Source organism: Musa acuminata, chromosome BXJ1-10 (genome assembly GCF_036884655.1).
Source record: "Musa acuminata AAA Group cultivar baxijiao chromosome BXJ1-10, Cavendish_Baxijiao_AAA, whole genome shotgun sequence".
Classification (NCBI taxonomy): Eukaryota; Viridiplantae; Streptophyta; class Magnoliopsida; order Zingiberales; family Musaceae; genus Musa; species Musa acuminata.
Window position 1 is genome coordinate 29,620,685 of NC_088336.1, and position 18,216 is coordinate 29,638,900.

The 18,216-nt window shown below is 38.8% G+C and overlaps 3 protein-coding genes across 12 annotated transcripts in view; 1 reads left to right on the forward strand and 2 right to left on the reverse strand.

The window, feature by feature from the left end:
• LOC135596072 (putative ubiquitin-conjugating enzyme E2 38) lies at positions 1-7,546 on the forward strand. Of its 3 annotated transcripts, none has more exons than XM_065087771.1 (7): positions 1-282; positions 2,460-2,591; positions 2,696-3,136; positions 3,209-3,272; positions 4,681-4,820; positions 4,909-5,220; positions 5,829-7,546. In XM_065087771.1, exons 1-7 carry the CDS (start codon positions 223-225, stop codon positions 6,108-6,110), a joined length of 1,431 nt encoding a protein of 476 aa, XP_064943843.1. In that variant the 5' UTR covers positions 1-222; the 3' UTR covers positions 6,111-7,546. The 3 variants fall into 3 exon arrangements, with proteins under 3 accessions (XP_064943843.1, XP_064943844.1, XP_064943845.1); XM_065087772.1 differs by having other exon boundaries at positions 3,212-3,272; XM_065087773.1 differs by lacking the exon at positions 2,460-2,591.
• Positions 7,547-7,768: 222 nt separating this feature from the next.
• LOC103968941 (E3 ubiquitin-protein ligase SINAT4) lies at positions 7,769-12,385 on the reverse strand. Of its 3 annotated transcripts, XR_010480760.1 has the most exons (5): positions 12,005-12,385; positions 9,397-9,783; positions 8,641-9,154; positions 8,470-8,512; positions 7,769-8,331 (listed from the first exon to the last, which is right to left on the reverse strand). XR_010480760.1 is itself a non-coding variant. In XM_009382309.3 (3 exons), the coding sequence occupies exons 1-3, from the start codon at positions 12,239-12,241 to the stop codon at positions 8,792-8,794; spliced, it is 987 nt and encodes a 328-aa protein (XP_009380584.2). In that variant the 5' UTR covers positions 12,242-12,385; the 3' UTR covers positions 8,578-8,791. The 3 variants fall into 3 exon arrangements, 2 of the variants coding, with proteins under 2 accessions (XP_009380584.2, XP_009380585.1); XM_009382309.3 differs by lacking the exons at positions 7,769-8,331; positions 8,470-8,512 and having other exon boundaries at positions 8,578-9,154; XM_009382310.3 differs by lacking the exons at positions 7,769-8,331; positions 8,470-8,512; positions 12,005-12,385 and having other exon boundaries at positions 8,598-9,154; positions 9,397-9,678; positions 9,720-9,776.
• A 154-nt stretch (positions 12,386-12,539) lies between these two features.
• LOC135584831 (structural maintenance of chromosomes flexible hinge domain-containing protein GMI1-like) overlaps positions 12,540-18,216 on the reverse strand; it is a 47,479-nt gene continuing 41,802 nt past the window's right edge. For 5 of the 6 annotated variants that reach the window (XM_065087770.1, XM_065087766.1, XM_018820001.2 and 2 more), the window contains 3 exons: positions 18,005-18,196; positions 16,464-16,784; positions 14,107-14,561 (listed from right to left, as the gene is read on the reverse strand). In XM_065087770.1, the coding sequence (XP_064943842.1) occupies positions 14,318-14,561; positions 16,464-16,784; positions 18,005-18,196 (757 nt within the window). In that variant the 3' untranslated portion in view covers positions 14,107-14,317. Of the gene's footprint in view, positions 12,874-14,106; positions 14,562-16,463; positions 16,785-18,004; positions 18,197-18,216 lie in introns of those variants that run through there. The other variant, XM_065087767.1, reaches the window with a different exon arrangement.

An 18,216-nucleotide genomic window follows, 5' to 3' on the forward strand; every position in this document is an offset into this window, starting at 1 on the left:
GAACATCCAACCAAAAATTAATAGTCTTCTCCCACTCTCGCTGTTGCTTCTCCCATTCGCTCGCTCGTCCTCTCGAAACCCTCACCGGCTCTCGGTGACGACGGAAGCGCCCGATCGGCCCCTCCCCCTCGCGGTGGCGTGTCCCGGTGGTGCTCCTCGGGTCTTCGCCGCACGTGTCGCGTTTTACCTCTTCCGCCGTCTCGCGATCGACTCTTTGATCCCATGGAGGTATCTTCGCCTACGGGATCGAGCTCGTCAGGCATTAAGCGTCAACGCTTCCAGGTATTGTTGATCTATTTTCTTGAGAGTTTGCGGCTTTCTTCTTCTGTCGTACTGATGACATCGCGTACGAGACGTCGACTTCCCAAGATGCGATATTATGATGAGTTCAATCGCGAACAAGCGAGAATCTTAGGATTCTTTAGTGCCTCTTTCAAGATATGCGATGGAGTGAGTTTTCGGATGTCTACGTAACCAATTTAATTAGATTGGTGGACGTTTGATTTGGGTCACCTGTGTCTTCTTGGTCTTACCAATTCAAGGGCCAACATAGGATTTTATGCTTGTACGGGTAAAATATCAGGACGGTTTGCATAGGTGGATTAGAGGTAGTGGTGGTTCGATTACTTAATCTATTCAGTAATTAGAGGGGATCTCAAACTCCTCCATGTATAATTATAGAGTTTAAATCTCAGTCTTTGTGACAATTGTTACTAGGAGACTCCCAAAGATATGTAACCGCCTAAAAAGTATCTTTTTGTTTGAGGATAATGAAAGGATAACAGATATTAGTGGAGTGAATGTGAAGGTTTTGATTTTGGGAAAATTCTTGTGTCTCACATATTTCTTCTAAATAGGAGTATGATCTTCCTCAATGTATGCGATTTAGCTTAAGTAAACAATGTATGACCAGAAGGTGACTTTAAGTTTTATTGTTTAATTAAAAAAAATTTCTCTCTGTCAGTATATCATTGATCAACTACAAATCCTTGTCCAATGCTTTTAATCAATGGCTGGTCATTGGTTGCTATCACTCTCGCTCATTGATCATGTCATATCAGGGAATGGTTACTGGTTATGGGTAGATGGTTACAAGTGGTCGGCCCATGATTACTGATTGCTGGCATTGATGTTGGTCTCCAATCAATCATCAACTACATTTTTGATTCTCGGTCGATCATTTCTGGATGGTCATCAGTCATTGACTAGTTATTGCCTTTGGTGATTGGCAGGTAACTGATACTTGCACCTTGCTGGTCAAAGCATGACACATAGTTGATCTCGGCAGCTTTTTATGATCTGAAATCATTAATAGAAGTGATGGTCAATCTAATTCCTATGAGCCAAGTAACTTGAAGTTGGATCTTCCAAGGATATCCAATTCCTGCTTCACATTTGGTCTACCAAACATGTTTTTGATGGAGTCATTGAATGCCACTAGTAGTTCACAATCAATATCATAATTTTTATCTTGATCAGCAGAAGTTTGTCAACCACAAGCACCATAGCGTAGCATAACAGAAGAGTTTGTCTGCTGACATATACACATAAACAAGTACCAACATATTTAGACATTGTGATCTAGACATGTTTTTTGTTTTCAAGCAAGGATGTGTTTGAATTCCAAAAGTTTGCTCATTTGCAACTTTGCTTAGTTCAAATTTTCATCTGCAGCATCTCCAAGTGTTGTTTTTCTCTATTGCTGCCTCATATGGTTCACTTTCGTTGCCTAAGCCTCCTTATCAATCTCTTCATATGTTATCATAAAATCTTGTTTTACCTCTGACTTATTCCATGTGGAATCAACTTTTTCTATGTAAAAATGAGGCCTATCTTAATACGTGTATGTCTTTCTAACTGCGAGTTTCTGAGACTTAAAGCGTGATCGATTTATATAGGCATTACAATACTTAAGGGGCGCTTACAATCGTTACACCACCATAGAAGTGTTCTTTTCTGTCATTCTTTTTTAGTTCCATTCATGTTAGGATCCTTGGTCTATACTAAAAAGATGTACATAGTTTCATTAGTTTCGATGTGACTCAAGATCAATTTTAGATACTTTCCTGCTGAAATTGACTTATTAGGCCGTGCATATTTTCCTTTCACTTATTCAATTGTCCAATTAGTTGAATTTGAAGGAGTTGTTTTAAATAATGTTTTCATGTGCTAGCTTGTAGACTATTAGAAAGCTTAGCTAATGTTGTGTTCCAAGGAGAATTATATTTTATATATACTAGCTCAAATTTAGGTATTTCATGAAGGATTGGCATGAAATTTGAGTCATTATATCAATTTTGTCCAGTTTTCTAAATTTGTTCAGTACATGTAGTCAAGTTCCACCATTCCTGTATTTCCTTCTGACGGTCTTTTTGCTGTAGTCTGACATCTTCTGACAGATTCTTGAATTGACTTAATGGTTAATGATCACTAAACTAGAACCCATTGTTACATTCTAGGTTAATCTCGAGGGGTCAAGTCAAATTCATAGAGATGTTGATCCAAGTTCCACTGAGATCATATGTGAAAGCACCCTGGGTTGTGAAGCCAGGGAAACAGTCATATATGATGAGGATGGGAAGCAAAAACAAGTAAAGTCTGAGCAGTTTTTGCAAATTTATTTATGATTTTGATTTTGGAATTGTTATTATAATGGATTTATCTCCATATATTGACTCTTGACACACTTCTGTAGGTTGTATCACCCAACAATATTTTAGGTTCCATTGCATATTATGGCTTGCAAAATGATGCTTCTGCAAGTACTTCCAAAAGTTCAGAAGTATACTTGCAAGATTTCAACTATTATAACGATGACGAGGAGAATAATTGCAACAAAGACGAGAATGTCTATGATGAAGAAGAGGACTACAACTATGATGAAGATGAAGGATATGAATTTTACCTTGAAGAAGATGACAAAATTGATTACGGGTTCAAATTGGCTGCTCAATTTGATGATTTGGACCTACCACCTGGGGTAGAGGCTACTGTACCATGGTTGGATAACTCGGCACCTAAAAGTTCAAGTAATTCTAAGCAAGAGACTGATATAAAATTCAATTCATTTAAGCAATTTAACATTGTTCAAGATTTCTCAGATCATCATTTTGCTAAAACATATTCATCAGTAATGGTAAGCTGAGTATTTCCAAAAGTCCTATAATCTTTTTGCCAAAATATTCTTATGTTGGCATGCTAACATCAGCAGGCAAAAGATTGGATGAAGAAAATTCAGAAAGAGTGGAAATTGCTAGAAAAGAATCTACCAGGTGAGATCATATTTGTTAAAAGTGTAGCAATTTTATTGATTTGCTCATCTTGTTTCTTGATTTCTCCAATGGTGATGTAAGGCTTTCTTCACATTTATAAGATTTTGATAATACTTATTGTAATTATCTTGCTTTTTTTCTAAAGCGTGAAATGTAATTTGAACTCTTCTTTCATATGGCTCTATAGATGAATTCGTGATTTTTTGGAAGAGATGTTCTCAATTTTTGTAATTGGAAAATTAAAAAAAGGCCAATGTTGAAGCATAAACAAGGAAAATTCTTTCTTAATTTGACTACCACATGCACACTAGTAAATGCTACTTCTCTCCCCAAGTGCACAAGTATCCCACAAATATGGGGTCTAAGGAGACTTTATGCATGTAGTTTTACCTTGCAAATAGAAGGATTTCTGTGCAAAAATGGCCTATTGTAGTAGGGTAACAAAAATGAAGAAAAGAAAGCCACCTTTACTAGTGTGTTATTTGACTCATTTTATACTTTATAGTATCTGTAAATTTACCTATTGTGCTTCGTACTCAAAACCGAATTAACTTCAAACATACATTCATCAATTTTGTAACAAATAGGAAAGAAAGCCTTTCATAGTTTTTTTTCATTTTCCATTTTTTATTCTTTTCGGTTCTCTTTTTCTTTGGTGGTCTAACCAGGGAGTTAGCAAAAAGTCTTGCAAGGCATCCGTTCCATTATTTATATTCTGCAATATCATTTATAATGTTCATTTCCTAATGTGATCTGCAATCTGGGTCATTTTTTGATATCAGTGGGAATTGTTTGTACCCTGAAAACCTGGTCAGAAAGGCTGACGACTGCTTCTCTTATATTTTCCTTGAATAGGCAATGAGGAATAGTCTTAACTCACATGGTAGCTTTCGTTAATAATCTTAGTCTTCTATCTTTTACCTTGTATTGTTGATCATCAGATGAAAGCTGTTTCCTGAAGGTTGAATTTGGCTTTTCCATTGACAGTTCTTCTATTATTTTTGGCATCCAGCTTTTATTTTAGCTTGTAGCAGAGAGTATGGTTCGTCTTACCGGTCCATATTGGTGTACTGATCGGCCATTGGTACGGTACGTACCAACGTACCAATATATGGCACAGTGGGGCATATCAACAAACTGGTATGTACTGTCCATGCCGGTCCCTTACTAGACCAGTATGTACCATCCGTACCGAGCGGTATGCCATGGTACAACGGGCTTAATATCTCATTTTTCCATGAATGCACTGGTGTGCGTTGTGATTTGTAAACTTTGACATCCTATGCTCTTTGCAATATCCAAACTCTTCATTCAACACTTTGGTTGTGTCCTCTAGTTACTATGAGAATTTTATGTGACAACACTTTCTGATGATCTTATCTGAGCTATTTCCATTTGCTCTCCCTAGATACTATACTTGTACGAGTATATGAGGACAGAATGGATCTACTTAGAGCTGTTATAGTAGGACCGGCTGGAACTCCATACCATGATGGCCTATTCTTCTTTGATGCTCAGTTTCCTCCGAAATTTCCACAGGAACCTCCGGTATATCAGCATCTGAGTTATCTCAATTCCTTTTTGTGATGTTCTTAAATATTAGTACATAACAGTGGTTTTTCCTCAAATCTTTCAGGTACTTCATTACCACTCTCATGGACTTTGCCTTAATCCAAACTTGTATAAAGATGGAAAGGTCTGCCTTAGCCTTCTCAACACTTGGTATGGGAAAGGTTGTGAAAGGTGGAATCCATCAGAATCAACTATGCTGCAGGTCTTGGTCTCCATTCAAGCTCTTATTCTAAATGAAAAGCCCTACTTCAATGAGCCTGGATTTGAGTTGACAGCAAACACGGCTGAGGGCCATGTGAAATCCTTGGCCTACAATGAGGAAATTTTCCTGCTATCTTGCAGGACAATGCTGTACTCGTTACGAGGACCTCCAAAAGTAAGCACATGTTGATCATCTGAATCACCAACGCCTATGCATAGTGTTTAAGCTCTTTCGCATGTACTTTTGCTTCTTATGTCTTAGTATCTTAATGATCACAGAAAATTTCTTGAACCATTACCACCCTTTAAGCATTGACCTTTCAAAATGCTTATCATGTCCACATCACGTTCCTGTTAGACATTGACACTCAGAGGATGCCTCTGGGCACTTGTCTGTTGGCTCAGAGCATATTATTTGATACACATGTAGGATGCTTGTATCAATCTTCACAAGACTTTAAAGGTCAATTTGGCATCATCCATGTGATTTGGGATTTTGGCTTACTCTTTTAATCTATATTGCAAATGTAATTGAAGTACTTTTGTGAATGTTTAATAATCCATATATATAGTTGTTTTACTTCTTACAATTTTCATATATGAGACATCATGGATTGTCTATAATGTGAGTAATAGTAATATATGTAGTGGCTGCTGTTTCTATGCCATGTCATTCCTACTTCTGTTCGGCCAGCTTGTCCATATTGTATCATATTCATGTCTTGTATCTCCTTCCACCCTTCTTAAATATAAACTTCTTTTTTTTGCCCCCCTATTTTGCAGCATTTTGCAGAATTTGTTGCTGGACATTTCTGCAACAAAGGGCACACCATTCTTGCGGCATGTAGAGCTTACATGTCAGGTGCTCCGGTTGGGTCCGTCATCTGGGAGCAGGCGCAGGATGTTGACAGAAGTGACGAGAGACTGTCAATTAGTTTCAGATCCTCGCTAAAGCAGCTCTTTGAGGAACTTTTGATGGAGTTCTCTGTTAAAGGAGCTGATTGTGATGAATTTCTTAATCAGAAAGTTAAAGCCGGAGCAGCCGCTGCTTTGTCATTGCAATGAGGCTCGAGCTAAACTCCATTTTCGTTAGCTTGATGAGACAATTTTTTCCTAGAAAGTTTAGTTTCTTTAGACATAAGCTTGGTGACTTGTAAGCCTTGGCATCTTTGGATTTAGGGTCTGTAGATAATTCTGGGCTGAGAAAGCCTTCTTGGAGGATGGATGCTAGAGGGACTGGACCAATTGCAAAGGTGTACATTCTCTAGGGGCTTTCCCATGGAACCCACCTTGTTCACATCTTTTGAAGCTTCTTTCCAAATAAATTTACACACGGATTACACAGAGTTTCTCCGACAGTGAAATTTTAGTTGAAGTACATTTATCTTCCTGTCGAATGTATATACGTATGGTTAACTATTTGTCTCGGAATTGATCCTTGCAAGTCATGAATAGTGTTATCCATGAAGTTGCTTCTCACTTTGCAGTCATATACAATGAGATCCCTCACACTGTCAGTGCCTGTTTCTTGCACCGGAAAACCCTATTGAGAACTACGATCGTTTGCATTCCTAATATTTTCTGTTTTGTTACTTGAATAATACTTGTACATTTCGAGTGCTGTTCGTCAACTAAATACATCATGATCGAATGTAGTTGTTGAGTTCTCTTCAAACTTTCTCTTTATGAAAAATCTAATTGCAGAGCATTCTAATTTAAGGTGCAATTGAAGATTACTGGTGCGGAAAATTAGCCTGCAGCTGAGAATTTGTGCTGGTTTCCTCACCAACAGTAATTTTGTTGTACCGCACTGGTGACGTGCGACGAGTCCGCGTTATGGGTTTAGTCAGACGCCCCAGCATCTATAAAGCCGGCTCGTAAACCCTAACGAGAAGCTTTCACCCAAAAACCCTAGCAGCCTCCATTCCACCCCTCGTCTCGCGGAGAGGTAGAGAAAGCATGCAGCGAGCGGCGGCGATCGCCTCCACCGCCCTGCGGAGGCTCGCGGCATCGGCGTCCGCCCGGCCGCCGATCCTCGCCCGGGCCGCCTCCTCGGCCTTCTCCCGGCGCCTTGGTTCGTCCCTCGACTTCTACCGCCCGATCGTGCGCCTCCTGCCGCCCGTTGACGCGCCCTCCCGCGGCTACGCCCGACGCCGGGAGGTCATCCCGAGCGAGGAGGAGGAGGAGAAGGAGGATGAGGAGGAGGAGGAGGACGAGGATTTCGACGACGAGGAGGATCTCGATGGCTATTTCGATGGCGATGTCGATGTCGATGTCGATGGGGGCTGGACCGAGTTCTACAACCGCGAATTGACGGACGAGTCCGATTGACTCCCGGTGCGTGCACTACCTTAGTCCGAACTCTCGTGTCCGTAGCGTGTTTGCTTAAATGACGGTTTGCGATTGATGGGCAAAAAAGGACTCTTCATGTAAGTCGATTATGGGTCGAGAATTGATATGGCTGTTTGCTTGAACTGAGGAATAATAATATCGCTTCTTTAGCTTTTGCTTGCAGTATATGTATGTAGCTTGTTGTTTCTCGACGATCTCCGCTGTAGCCTCCTGGCTTCATCAAAAAGGACCTTAGAAGGAAGGCTCTTCTTTCTCCTTCCCCCTGTAGAAACAAAGAAAGTTGTTGCTAAATTGTCTCGAAGAAAAGCAAATCAACCGAAAGGAAACAATACCATGAGTAGTAAGTATTAATTAAACAAGAATTGGCGAAAAGCACGACATGCTGTTAGCTCTCTCTTTCTTTCTTTTCCCTTCCCTTTCTCTTCTGCCTCCTCCTCCATCCTTGATCACCAACTGTATTCGATCTACAAAAGGAGTAGAAGCGAGCCATGGGAGTCCCTTGATCAGAGATCAGAAGGCTCCAAGATCGACGGTCAGTCCTTGACGGCGTCCAACGCATCGGACGGTGCATATCCTGGCAAACCGGCTGACGTAAAGGGCATTACCGTCTTTTCAAAACCATCCCGGGGGTAGGCTCGTTAATATGTGCGCCATGGTGGGCATGGAAGGACTGAGAAGGTGACAGCTAGCCTCGTGCACTAGCCACACATCTTCTAGCCAGGAAGAGAGAGAACTTGTCCAGTCAAAAGAACACCATCCTTTTGATGCTCCCAATATAATTGGAAGCGAGTCCTCTTTCTACATGATTCGCTCAAAAGCATAGTCGAGACGCAAAGAACGCACTAGTATTCAAGCGAAACTTCTCACCCATCGGATGTGAGGAGTGCGATGTCTTGCTCGGCGTGTAGAGGTTAGTGGAACACAATCTTTCAAACTGCAGCGGAAGAGGTAAAAAAAGCTTATAAATCATGTGATACAGTGATGCACATCGATTGGATTATTTTCCTCAAGAAAGATGATCCCATAGATGCAAATAAATATGCAACCTCGAGTTTAATGTAAGAAGACATACCAGTAACATGCAGCTGTTCCACTACTCGCTGGGAGGTTCGTCACTGCATTTAAAGCACCCAATATATCAAAATATAGAGCTGAGATCCACATCATTAATTAAATAGAATGAAAGAAATGCATGCCTGCTTTCTCATAATAACATGATGTAAGGGTGCGCAGCTATTCTTACATTTTCCTCTCCCTATCATCAACTTAATCGAATGGTGGAAATACAGCGGATGGCAAGAACTGAGGACAACAACATCGTGGCAAACACACCCAGTCGGTACAAACACGAACAGCAGCATGTGCTCTTTTTTTTTTTTTTTTTTGGCTAACCATCAGCTACAGGGATTAGGGGTAGACACTCCGGCATCAAGGTTCTGCTGCTCCTTCCATATGCGACCAGTGACCCGCAGTTTCAGCTCCTTCCTATCTCCGCCAGAGAAGAAGAGTGCCATGTTTCTCTGGATTATGAGACCATCATGGCTGTCCCGGACTTTTCGGTGGCTATCACGAATGCTCCGAGGGATACCTTCCCATATTAATTTCCTGCCATTTGAACCAACTTCAAGGCTGTAGCTATAGTACCTTGCTTCGTTCTCATCGCCCATAAAACGAAGGAAAGCCATGTACACTGGAGCCATCCCCAGCTGAAAGGCCTCAAAGTGCAAACAGAAATACTGCCCAAAACAGTGAAACACCTGCAGAGGAGAGAAGAGAGAGATCCCAATTAAGAAAATAGTAGAAACATGGATGAAAGACAAATGATATGACACCAAATTAGAACAAATGGGTATACAACAAAACCAAAAGTATACTCTTGTATAATCTTAATAGTATTTTCTTGCATCATAGTTTTCTTGCAGAGTACATCACATACACAAAATACTTTTAGAAAAGAAGTGAATATCAGGATCAGTCAACTTGGGAGTGTTTTACTTACAGTCAACATCCAGGTAGCATTTTCAACCTCTCTGGGATTTGACTTTACATATCTATGGTTGAATGTGGAACCAATGTGCATATCTACCTTGTGATCATCTCTTAAATGGGCAACTAGGAAAGGAATATCGCCGACAACAGAGCATTCAGAACCTGCATAGGGGCAGTTGTATGGCCTAAAATTGCATTGAGCTTCATGCTTGAGCTTGCTGTAATATGGAAAAATTTCAGGGCATCCCAATGACAAATATCGGCAAGGAAGCTCAAGTGACTCAGCCACTTTCTCCAATGCCAAACATCTGATATCCCCAAGTTCTTGCCTACACGTAGGGCAACGATTATGCACCCTGGACTTACAAGTTGAACACAGAGTGTGTCCATTGTGGCACTGCAAATATTCTGATCAGTGTAAGTCATGGTAATAAAGATGAATTATAGTGTGATCTAATATAAAATTAAAATTTGAAAGCAGATATAATAAACATCCTGAGTAGAAGCCTCTGTTGGGAAAAATAATTATGACATATGAATTATAGTGTGACCTAGTAAAAAATTAAAATTTGACAGAAGATAATAAACATCCTGAGTAGAAGTCTCTATTGGTAATTGACATCTTTTTAAGCATCATAATCAACCTCCATCATATTTGAGAACAAAAAAGATCATGCATTTTGGATATTAACAGAGGAAATTTCAAGCCATTTGAAAGTCTAAAAAGGACGCACACAGTCAATAAATGACATAAGGTTTCACAGCTGGCCAACAGCAAAGGACAGAGATATTGGCAAAATATATGGTGAAAGGACAGGCCCTATACAATCAATCTCACCAAGGATTGAACTGGAGATGATCCAGATCAAAATTGGATTATGAAGAAAAATGGGAAAAATGTGAAAAAAATCACAGAAGCACAACACAATGGAACCACACACCCACAACTTAGAGCATTTGATTAACCTCTTTGACCCTTGAGAAGAACAGAAAATATTATTGATTAAACAACCAAATAGTTCATATTGTTTTGTCATGGTGGGCCTGATGGAAGGTCAACCAGTCTCCATTCAGAGGATGGCCAATGTATGTGTTTGTTTCCAAAATGAATTCGCCTTCCATGAGGCCCACCATTTCTCTCACATGCTTGACCAAAATTCATTTGTGGTCAAAAGTCTATATTCATCCAATTAGGACTTTGGAGTTCAAAACAATATATAATATGGAATTATATGGGGCAAAAACAATCAACTTAGAAGGGTGGGTTCAAGTAACTGTCCATCATAGGCTCTTTCTAGATTGGAAATAGTGAAATCTGATTATTTAAACCCCAGCCCAATGCAAGCTAATGCACGTTAATCTCTGATTATGTGATCATAGAAAAAAGGAAAGCCAAAGGGTTACAAGGACCATAATCACATACTAGATGGACACTGTAAACACTACAGGCACCTTATCTTCCTTAGTTTGAGGTTGAAAAAATTAAAAATAAAAATAAAAATTAACATATCATATTGGTGACCGAGACCCCTTTATTAGCCAACTTTATTAGCTCAATACAATGTGTCAGTTATTAGTTAGGAATAAGAAAGGATCTCTACTAATTGTAGATACCCCAGTGGCAGACCAAACATTGATCGGATGAGGTGAACAAATGAAAAAGGAAGTATTTCTCTTCATCGAAAGTTCAACTACTCTACAAAAATTACCAAACATGTACAGCAGGGGCATGGACTGATAAGTTCTGAGCATGTTCCGAAGAAAGGTTAACTAATAAAACAAATCAAGAATCTAAAATGACTTCAAAATGCCTTGAACCAATAACCCATCTGCCAAATCAAGGTAAGGTAAAGGAAAAGGCATCATGAACTGGAGTTTTGAGTAAGATTTGCCAACTCGTAACATAGCATAGTCCTTTATATTGTTGTTCACTGCCTAGCTAAGAAGGATTCTCTCTCACAAAGTGAAGGTCTGTCATAAGCTCAGAAGGCCATTTGGCTTGAAAAACATATAATCTGTAAACAATGGAATTCCAGGTTTACCTTCGACTAAACAGGGATACAATAATGCGAATATGATTTAGATCATTATCCACGACTCCAATAAAATAATAAGCCATATCATTATCAGCACCAGCAATCACATAAGATCCAGCTGACAAGATGGGTCTTAAGCAGAAACTAATATGGAATACTACAATTACATGTAACAAAAGAAAAGAAAAAGAAAACTGAAATGGCCCTAATTTCGTATCATTTTTCTCGATGATTGAGGGGAACAAATAAAAACAAATGAAGGATTTCATGAAGAATAGTAATCGAATAAAAGGAAAGACAGGATGTTTGTGATCTGTATTTAACACTTTTTGCGTCGACAATTTGAACAAGATAAAAATTAGGCACAAGCAAGATCGCACATTAACCATCAAGAATGAAATTAAGTGCAACTTTACGCCAACTAACTCTTCAGTTCCGTTGGAGATTCAGACCGACAAGCCGAAGCAAAACAAGAAAAAGAAAAAGAAGAACCAATCGAAGCCAACAATCACAACTTAATACCAATAATCACTTAAATTCCGAATAAATCCGACAACAATTTCCAAAAGGGGCAAACCTAACCTGATGGATCGGAGGGTACATCGAGTTGGTGCAGACGGGGCACTCCAGTAACTCATGCACCCTAGCCACAGGGCCGATCACCGGCGCTGGAACGCCCCCTCCTCCGACGCCGCCGCCGCTGACGGTCCCGCTTCCGTTGCCGCGAGGCTTCAAGAAGGGGTGGGGAACATGGGCGACCTCCTCCTCTTCCACCATCCCATCCGACACCGAGACGCACTCGATGTTCTCCGATTCCATCGGTCAAACAACGCAAGGAGAAGCCCTTTCCCCTCTCTCTCTCTCTCTCTCTCTCTCGTCGTCTGGGGAAGTGGAGCTGCGTAAACCACAACGTAAGTGCTTTTCCCTTCTTTCCTTTTGGGGGCGTTGCTTGCAGATGCATCGATCGCCGGTCGTTAAATATAAATCAAAAGTAATTACAAATTTTCCACAAGAATAAAAAGAAAAAGGAAACGCAAATGTGGGATGAATAGACTTATCAAGCCATTGGCCTGCATTTCACGTCAACACAGTGTCAATTTTCGCTTTATTTATATTCGTTTTCACTTAAAAGAACAGTCTTGCCATTTACACTGAGTCAGTTTAACAAAGAAGAATATAGATAATTCTTTTTTATTTGCTAATATAAACTGAGATTATCATTATGATTATTATTATTAGTATTATCGTGTATAAAGGGACTGCGCAAGACACCGACTCTCGAACGACCTTCCGCGTTTGTGTCCCGGCTTAGGTGTTCGCTTTTTCGGGTGGACAGGTTAGTCTTCGTTATCAGAGATGTCGGCGGTGAGCAAAAGACGGTGCAGTGGTAGATCGGCACCACCTGGTCACGGCGTTGCAAGTATACGCCTATCTCGATGACAAGAGTCGTACTGCACAACAGAAGATGGGTGTGTTCAGATGCCAATCTGTTCTGTTCCATGACAACACAAATTTCTGCACACTAAAGCTGCCACAAGGTTTATATGCCGAGTTCGATGTTACCAGTAAACGGCAACATCATAGAGAACATGAAGCAAAAAAAGAGTTCAAGAACTAGCATTCAAGCGATTCAGGAACATGAGATGGTGAGATGCAAACAAATATGGTTGGACAACTGTGTGTCCTTGTGATTGCTTAATATGTGGGCAAGCATCATTAACAGATTGTAGTTATTTTTCTGCTTTCTTTGCACCAAATAAGCCTACACAAAAATACCCTAAGCAGTGTCAATCCTCTTATGGTGACACATTCAGTTATTACAGTTTTGTAGGTTTTAGATCAAGGGCTTCATTAAAAATATGCTAAGCAGAACAAAGGCTTTTTGTGGCTTTAAGCTTATAGATCAGAAGAGCAACAATGATTCTCTTAAACTACTACAGCTACCCTTTCGATGCATATGAGATCAATGAGCTTGGAAGTACCAAAACTCATGCACTTACTGAAAAGTGAATTAACTATATGAACATACAGCAGTCACGTAAATCAAATTCTAGGGATGATAAGGATAAATGAATTCACCTTAGGATTATAGCAAAAAATATCAACAAAGGTGAATTTAACAGCAATGAAGTACAAGCTTGGATGCATACCTTATTCTCAAGTAAAGAAAAAAAATCTCAACTGCTGAATTTAACAACAATACTCAAAAACTCAATTCAGGGGTCATCTGAGTTACCTCGAAGACTTGATCGAGTTTAAAAAACTCATCAGTTGAAACTCTGTATATTTCAAGTAAAACAAAAGGGAAGTAGACTATAGAATAATTACTGCTTTCTGAAAATAATCGATCTGTTTCTCTGCCTCCTTTAATGTTTTACTCATGGTAACAAAAACAATAAAAATATTCTAATTAAAAGTACCAAATTGTTCATAATAAGCATTAGTTTCCAATCATTCCTTGCGGCATTTGGAATATTTTGATACATATAATAATAAAAAAACTTAATGCGGTCAGTTTAATCTAGAATCAACATGTATGCTCCAGCTGACCAAAAGTAATGCTACTTCCAGATATATGAATATCACTGAAAAATTCTAGGTCATTTAGAAAATATTTGATAATGTCTGTCAAAGTTGCCTGTTTCTGGTCCTCACTCCTGTACGGTACAATCAACAACATGCTAACCTATCAAGATGCAACTGACCTATGTACCAAAATTTAATTATAGTCAAACAAAACACCAAAAAGATTCACACAGATAGTATTGTACCAGATGAACTACATACACCATGAACTATACCTGACCTTTGTACCAAAATTTAATTATGGTCAAACAAAACACAAAAAAGATTCTCAGAGATAACATTGTACCAGATGAACTACACCATGGGCGGTCATTTCCACTCCAGTAAATTTGTTGTTGAAGAACTTTCTGTCAATAACTCACGTAACCTATCACTTCTTTTTTTAAACTTGGCCATGTCCTCTGTGTAGGCTTCATATTCTTTTACTATTTCTTGTTGGATTGCTGTCAGAAGACCCTTCTTCTCCTCCATTTGCTTTATATTCATTACCATATCCTGTGAAAATGCTCTATGTGCTTGCGTTCCAATGACAGGAAACATTACATCTGGTTCACTAAAGAAAAAAAAGAGATAAAGATCTATAAAAGTTGTTTGCCACTAAGGCAATCAAGAAATTGTTGCAATTTTGTAAAATAATACAGCAGTTATCAAGTATATAATGTAACACTTTGATCTATATCGGTCAACATATTTCGGAACAGTTGTACAGAATAAAATCAAGTATATTATGCAGATCGATACATAGGAATAGAAGCAGGAAACCTGCTAAAGCACCCAATAAAGAATCACCTGAAAATTTGAAAATTGTTTGGATCCGGTCCACAAAAGCACAGATCCACATGGATTCGGACTATAGAATCAATAAGCTAGATCTACACGAACCTAGCCTAGATTTTTGTACATCTCCACATCCGCACCAATTTAGTCTAGATCCACATAGGTCTCATGCTAAATTACACAAGTCAAGAGAAGATTTGAGTAGATCTTAGCCTTCATTCAGAAGAACCTAACCTAGATTCTTGTAGATCTGAGCTAAAATCTGTGTGAATCCAGCAGTTCTATGCCAAATCTGAGAAAATGTCTTTGATCCATGCAGATTAACATAGATATAAGTCATTTTTTAAGTGTACATATTTAAATTAGATATCTGAAATGCATGTAGAAAAATAATATTGAACAGTAAAGTACTAATCCTTCGTAGCAACATGCCGGCCACTTTTCTTGGTAGTGCATCCACTGCAGCTACACTGATAACAACGGAAAAATAACCAAGCTGGAGTAGCATTTGGTTTGTGGATTTCGAGACACTGGCTAAATGCACAAAACCTTGGATGCTAGTAAAGTCCTAAGACTGGTAAATGACTTGGGTAGATAGATAATCGAGCAACTTACTTATAATATATTCGGGAGTCAAGGGAGTGATGTGAAGTAATGACCACAAGCTTGTGGTTGACATTCATGCACCATGTCAAACACTATCGTATGCACAAGAAGGGCTTGAGACGGATATTGATATGGTCCATCTTAGTACAATTATGGCTCTTCCAGTGCCAGTGGTGCTGGTCCATTTCAATTCAATCGACCTTCGATTATATAAGATCATCAGTGGAGGCAGTGATGGCCATGATCTAGGCTCGACTCCTAGTATGAGTATGGCTAGTGTCATGTGTGCTCATGACCAGTATGTTGTGGCCAACCTTTGCTGCTGGCATTAGGGGTTTCATCAGCTCTTTGAACAAGAGGCCATCTCTTGTTATAGATTTTGATCCTTCAGAACATGAAATAGATGATGCTTTCATAAGAACAGGAGGATATAAGAAAGACAAATACAACATGATTAAACTTCAACCACATCCCTCCACAAGCAACCTGGAATACTTGAGATCAATTCATGGTGGGCACGAGGAGGTAGGTGGCGACAAGTGGTGACAGGTGGCAGAATTCACAATTCACAACAAAACAACGTGGACTATCATTGATTTGATAAGTATTACAAATATTAGTGTGCAGGAGATACAATTCACAGCTGAACAAAAAAAAAACATTGTTTTGAATCTGCTTAAGCAATGTGTGACCACACAAATCCATTGCACGGGTTATCCATAATTTCAAGGCAAACATGAGGTACTGAACAAGCACAGCAATAAACCACAAAAGTTTGATCTTTGGATGCAATGCTAGGTATTGCGAATAATAGTTTGCAGAAAACTTGTCCAAACTGAAAAAAAAAAAGACACAGTAATGCTATCAAAACAAATTGTTGCTTGAGATTAGCATATAACCAACAGTCAAATGACCCCATTAGGTGGCTATCTAAGTTTCTAGATATATAAACATTCTTGTGATAAAAAATAAAGTTATCAGATTAGAAATTAACAAAAAGTGAAAATATCAAACAGAGTGCCAACATGCAACAGAGGGAGAAATACAGCACACTTGAAAGAAATGCACTCACCAGTCTCCAAGTAAAATAAATCCGCTGGCCCTCACAATCCCACCATCCAGAGAAATAGCTCCTTGCTTAATACAGGACCTAGCTTGTCTCATGTCCGCCCTAGTCTGATATACTTGAGTTTCACCAAACAGCAGATAGAACAAGGTTTCCCGAAGGCCATGACCTGAAAGTGTTTTTGTATTGCAGTGATGAATATCTAAGTTGATCATGTTCACCGCATACCCTAAAAATCCAGCAGGAACTGCCCCAGATTGCAACAATGGATTTGACAAACATAGTCTCCTCTGAGGATCATTAGGCATGATTCGACCTTGGTATGGTCTGCAGCATTTAATCCAATATAATCAGTATGTGAACTCTTGCAAGAGCATAGTCAATATCAAGGAACCAAATACTGGTACCAGTGATTTCCAGAATCCTAAAAGGTAACTAATATGGACAGGTACAATACAACATGGTACACCACCAAAAAATATTAAAAACAACTTAAAAATCATTGTTTATCAGTATGGACGGTACACCAGTGTATCTAAGGCCCAAAACGATGAGGCATAGATCTACATTTCAGACATTTGTGAAAGGAAAAGTAAGCCACTTTACTGATAGTACCTTGATGCAAACATGACTTCTATGGACAGGGAACAGAGATATGTGTGAGAAGGAGCTAAATACATCAGAAATCTCCCCTTTATCTAATACATGAGAGGAAAATTTTAATTTCAGAAAATTTTTTATTTCCAATTATAAGTGTTTTTCATGTGCATGGATATACAAAGCCTGAGAGTGAGGAGTTTGTAATTGCAGACGAATATGATTTAAGAAAAATTCTGGTTTCTATGTGATTGAATCAACATTAATTTTTTCATGACCTACTGCACAAACCATAAAATAAGGTCACCAACTTTGAACAGTGAAGAAATTAAGAATCCTTAATTATCATTCACAAATATTAAGAAATTTTGATTTGCTTGCAGATCAATTATATCATTTTGGTCCAAAGCCTCACTACAAATATTTGATTCATATTAGTAGTATAACACTGCTAAGTATCATACTAATCATACAAATCCATTTAAACCAACTTTATTGTAATAAGACTTCAAAATTAGTTTTGTGCAGCATAAAGGTAAATAACTATCATCTTTTTCAGTAATCCACTAACACAGTTGAAAACTTTTATAATTTCATCAGAAAAGGTTCAACAATAGGATACCGAGAACCAGGAGTATAAAAAGCCGATTTTGAAAATGAGTACTAATAGTCCTTTAGCATTGTGGTTTGTTGACATATATAAGAAAATTATTATTTAAATTGTTAGACATTTGGTGATAGTAGATTTAGTTTCTAACCCTTAGTTTATCATATTTGAAAAAATATTTTTATTGGAACCTTTTAAGCTTTAAAAATGTGTTCGTGGACCTCATTTGGCAAATTCTGGCTCCAGGGCATGATTATATTATTCAAAAAATGTGTTCTTTTTAAGCCTTTAATATTCTTGCCTAAGCACATTTGAGAATAAATTTAGACAAAGGAATCTGCACCTTATGTCTTCGAGGCATATTACAGGAAATCTCCTACTTATGTTAATGCCGAGTGTAGCTGCAGCTCCATGAACAGCTTGCTGGTGATCAATTTTTCCAGCCTCATCATAATACTCCAATCTACTTGCAGCTTCATAAGATTTGCAAACAATTGCAAGCATATTATCTTCACCCAAAAACTGTGAAAACATCCTGCAAATATAGACAATGAT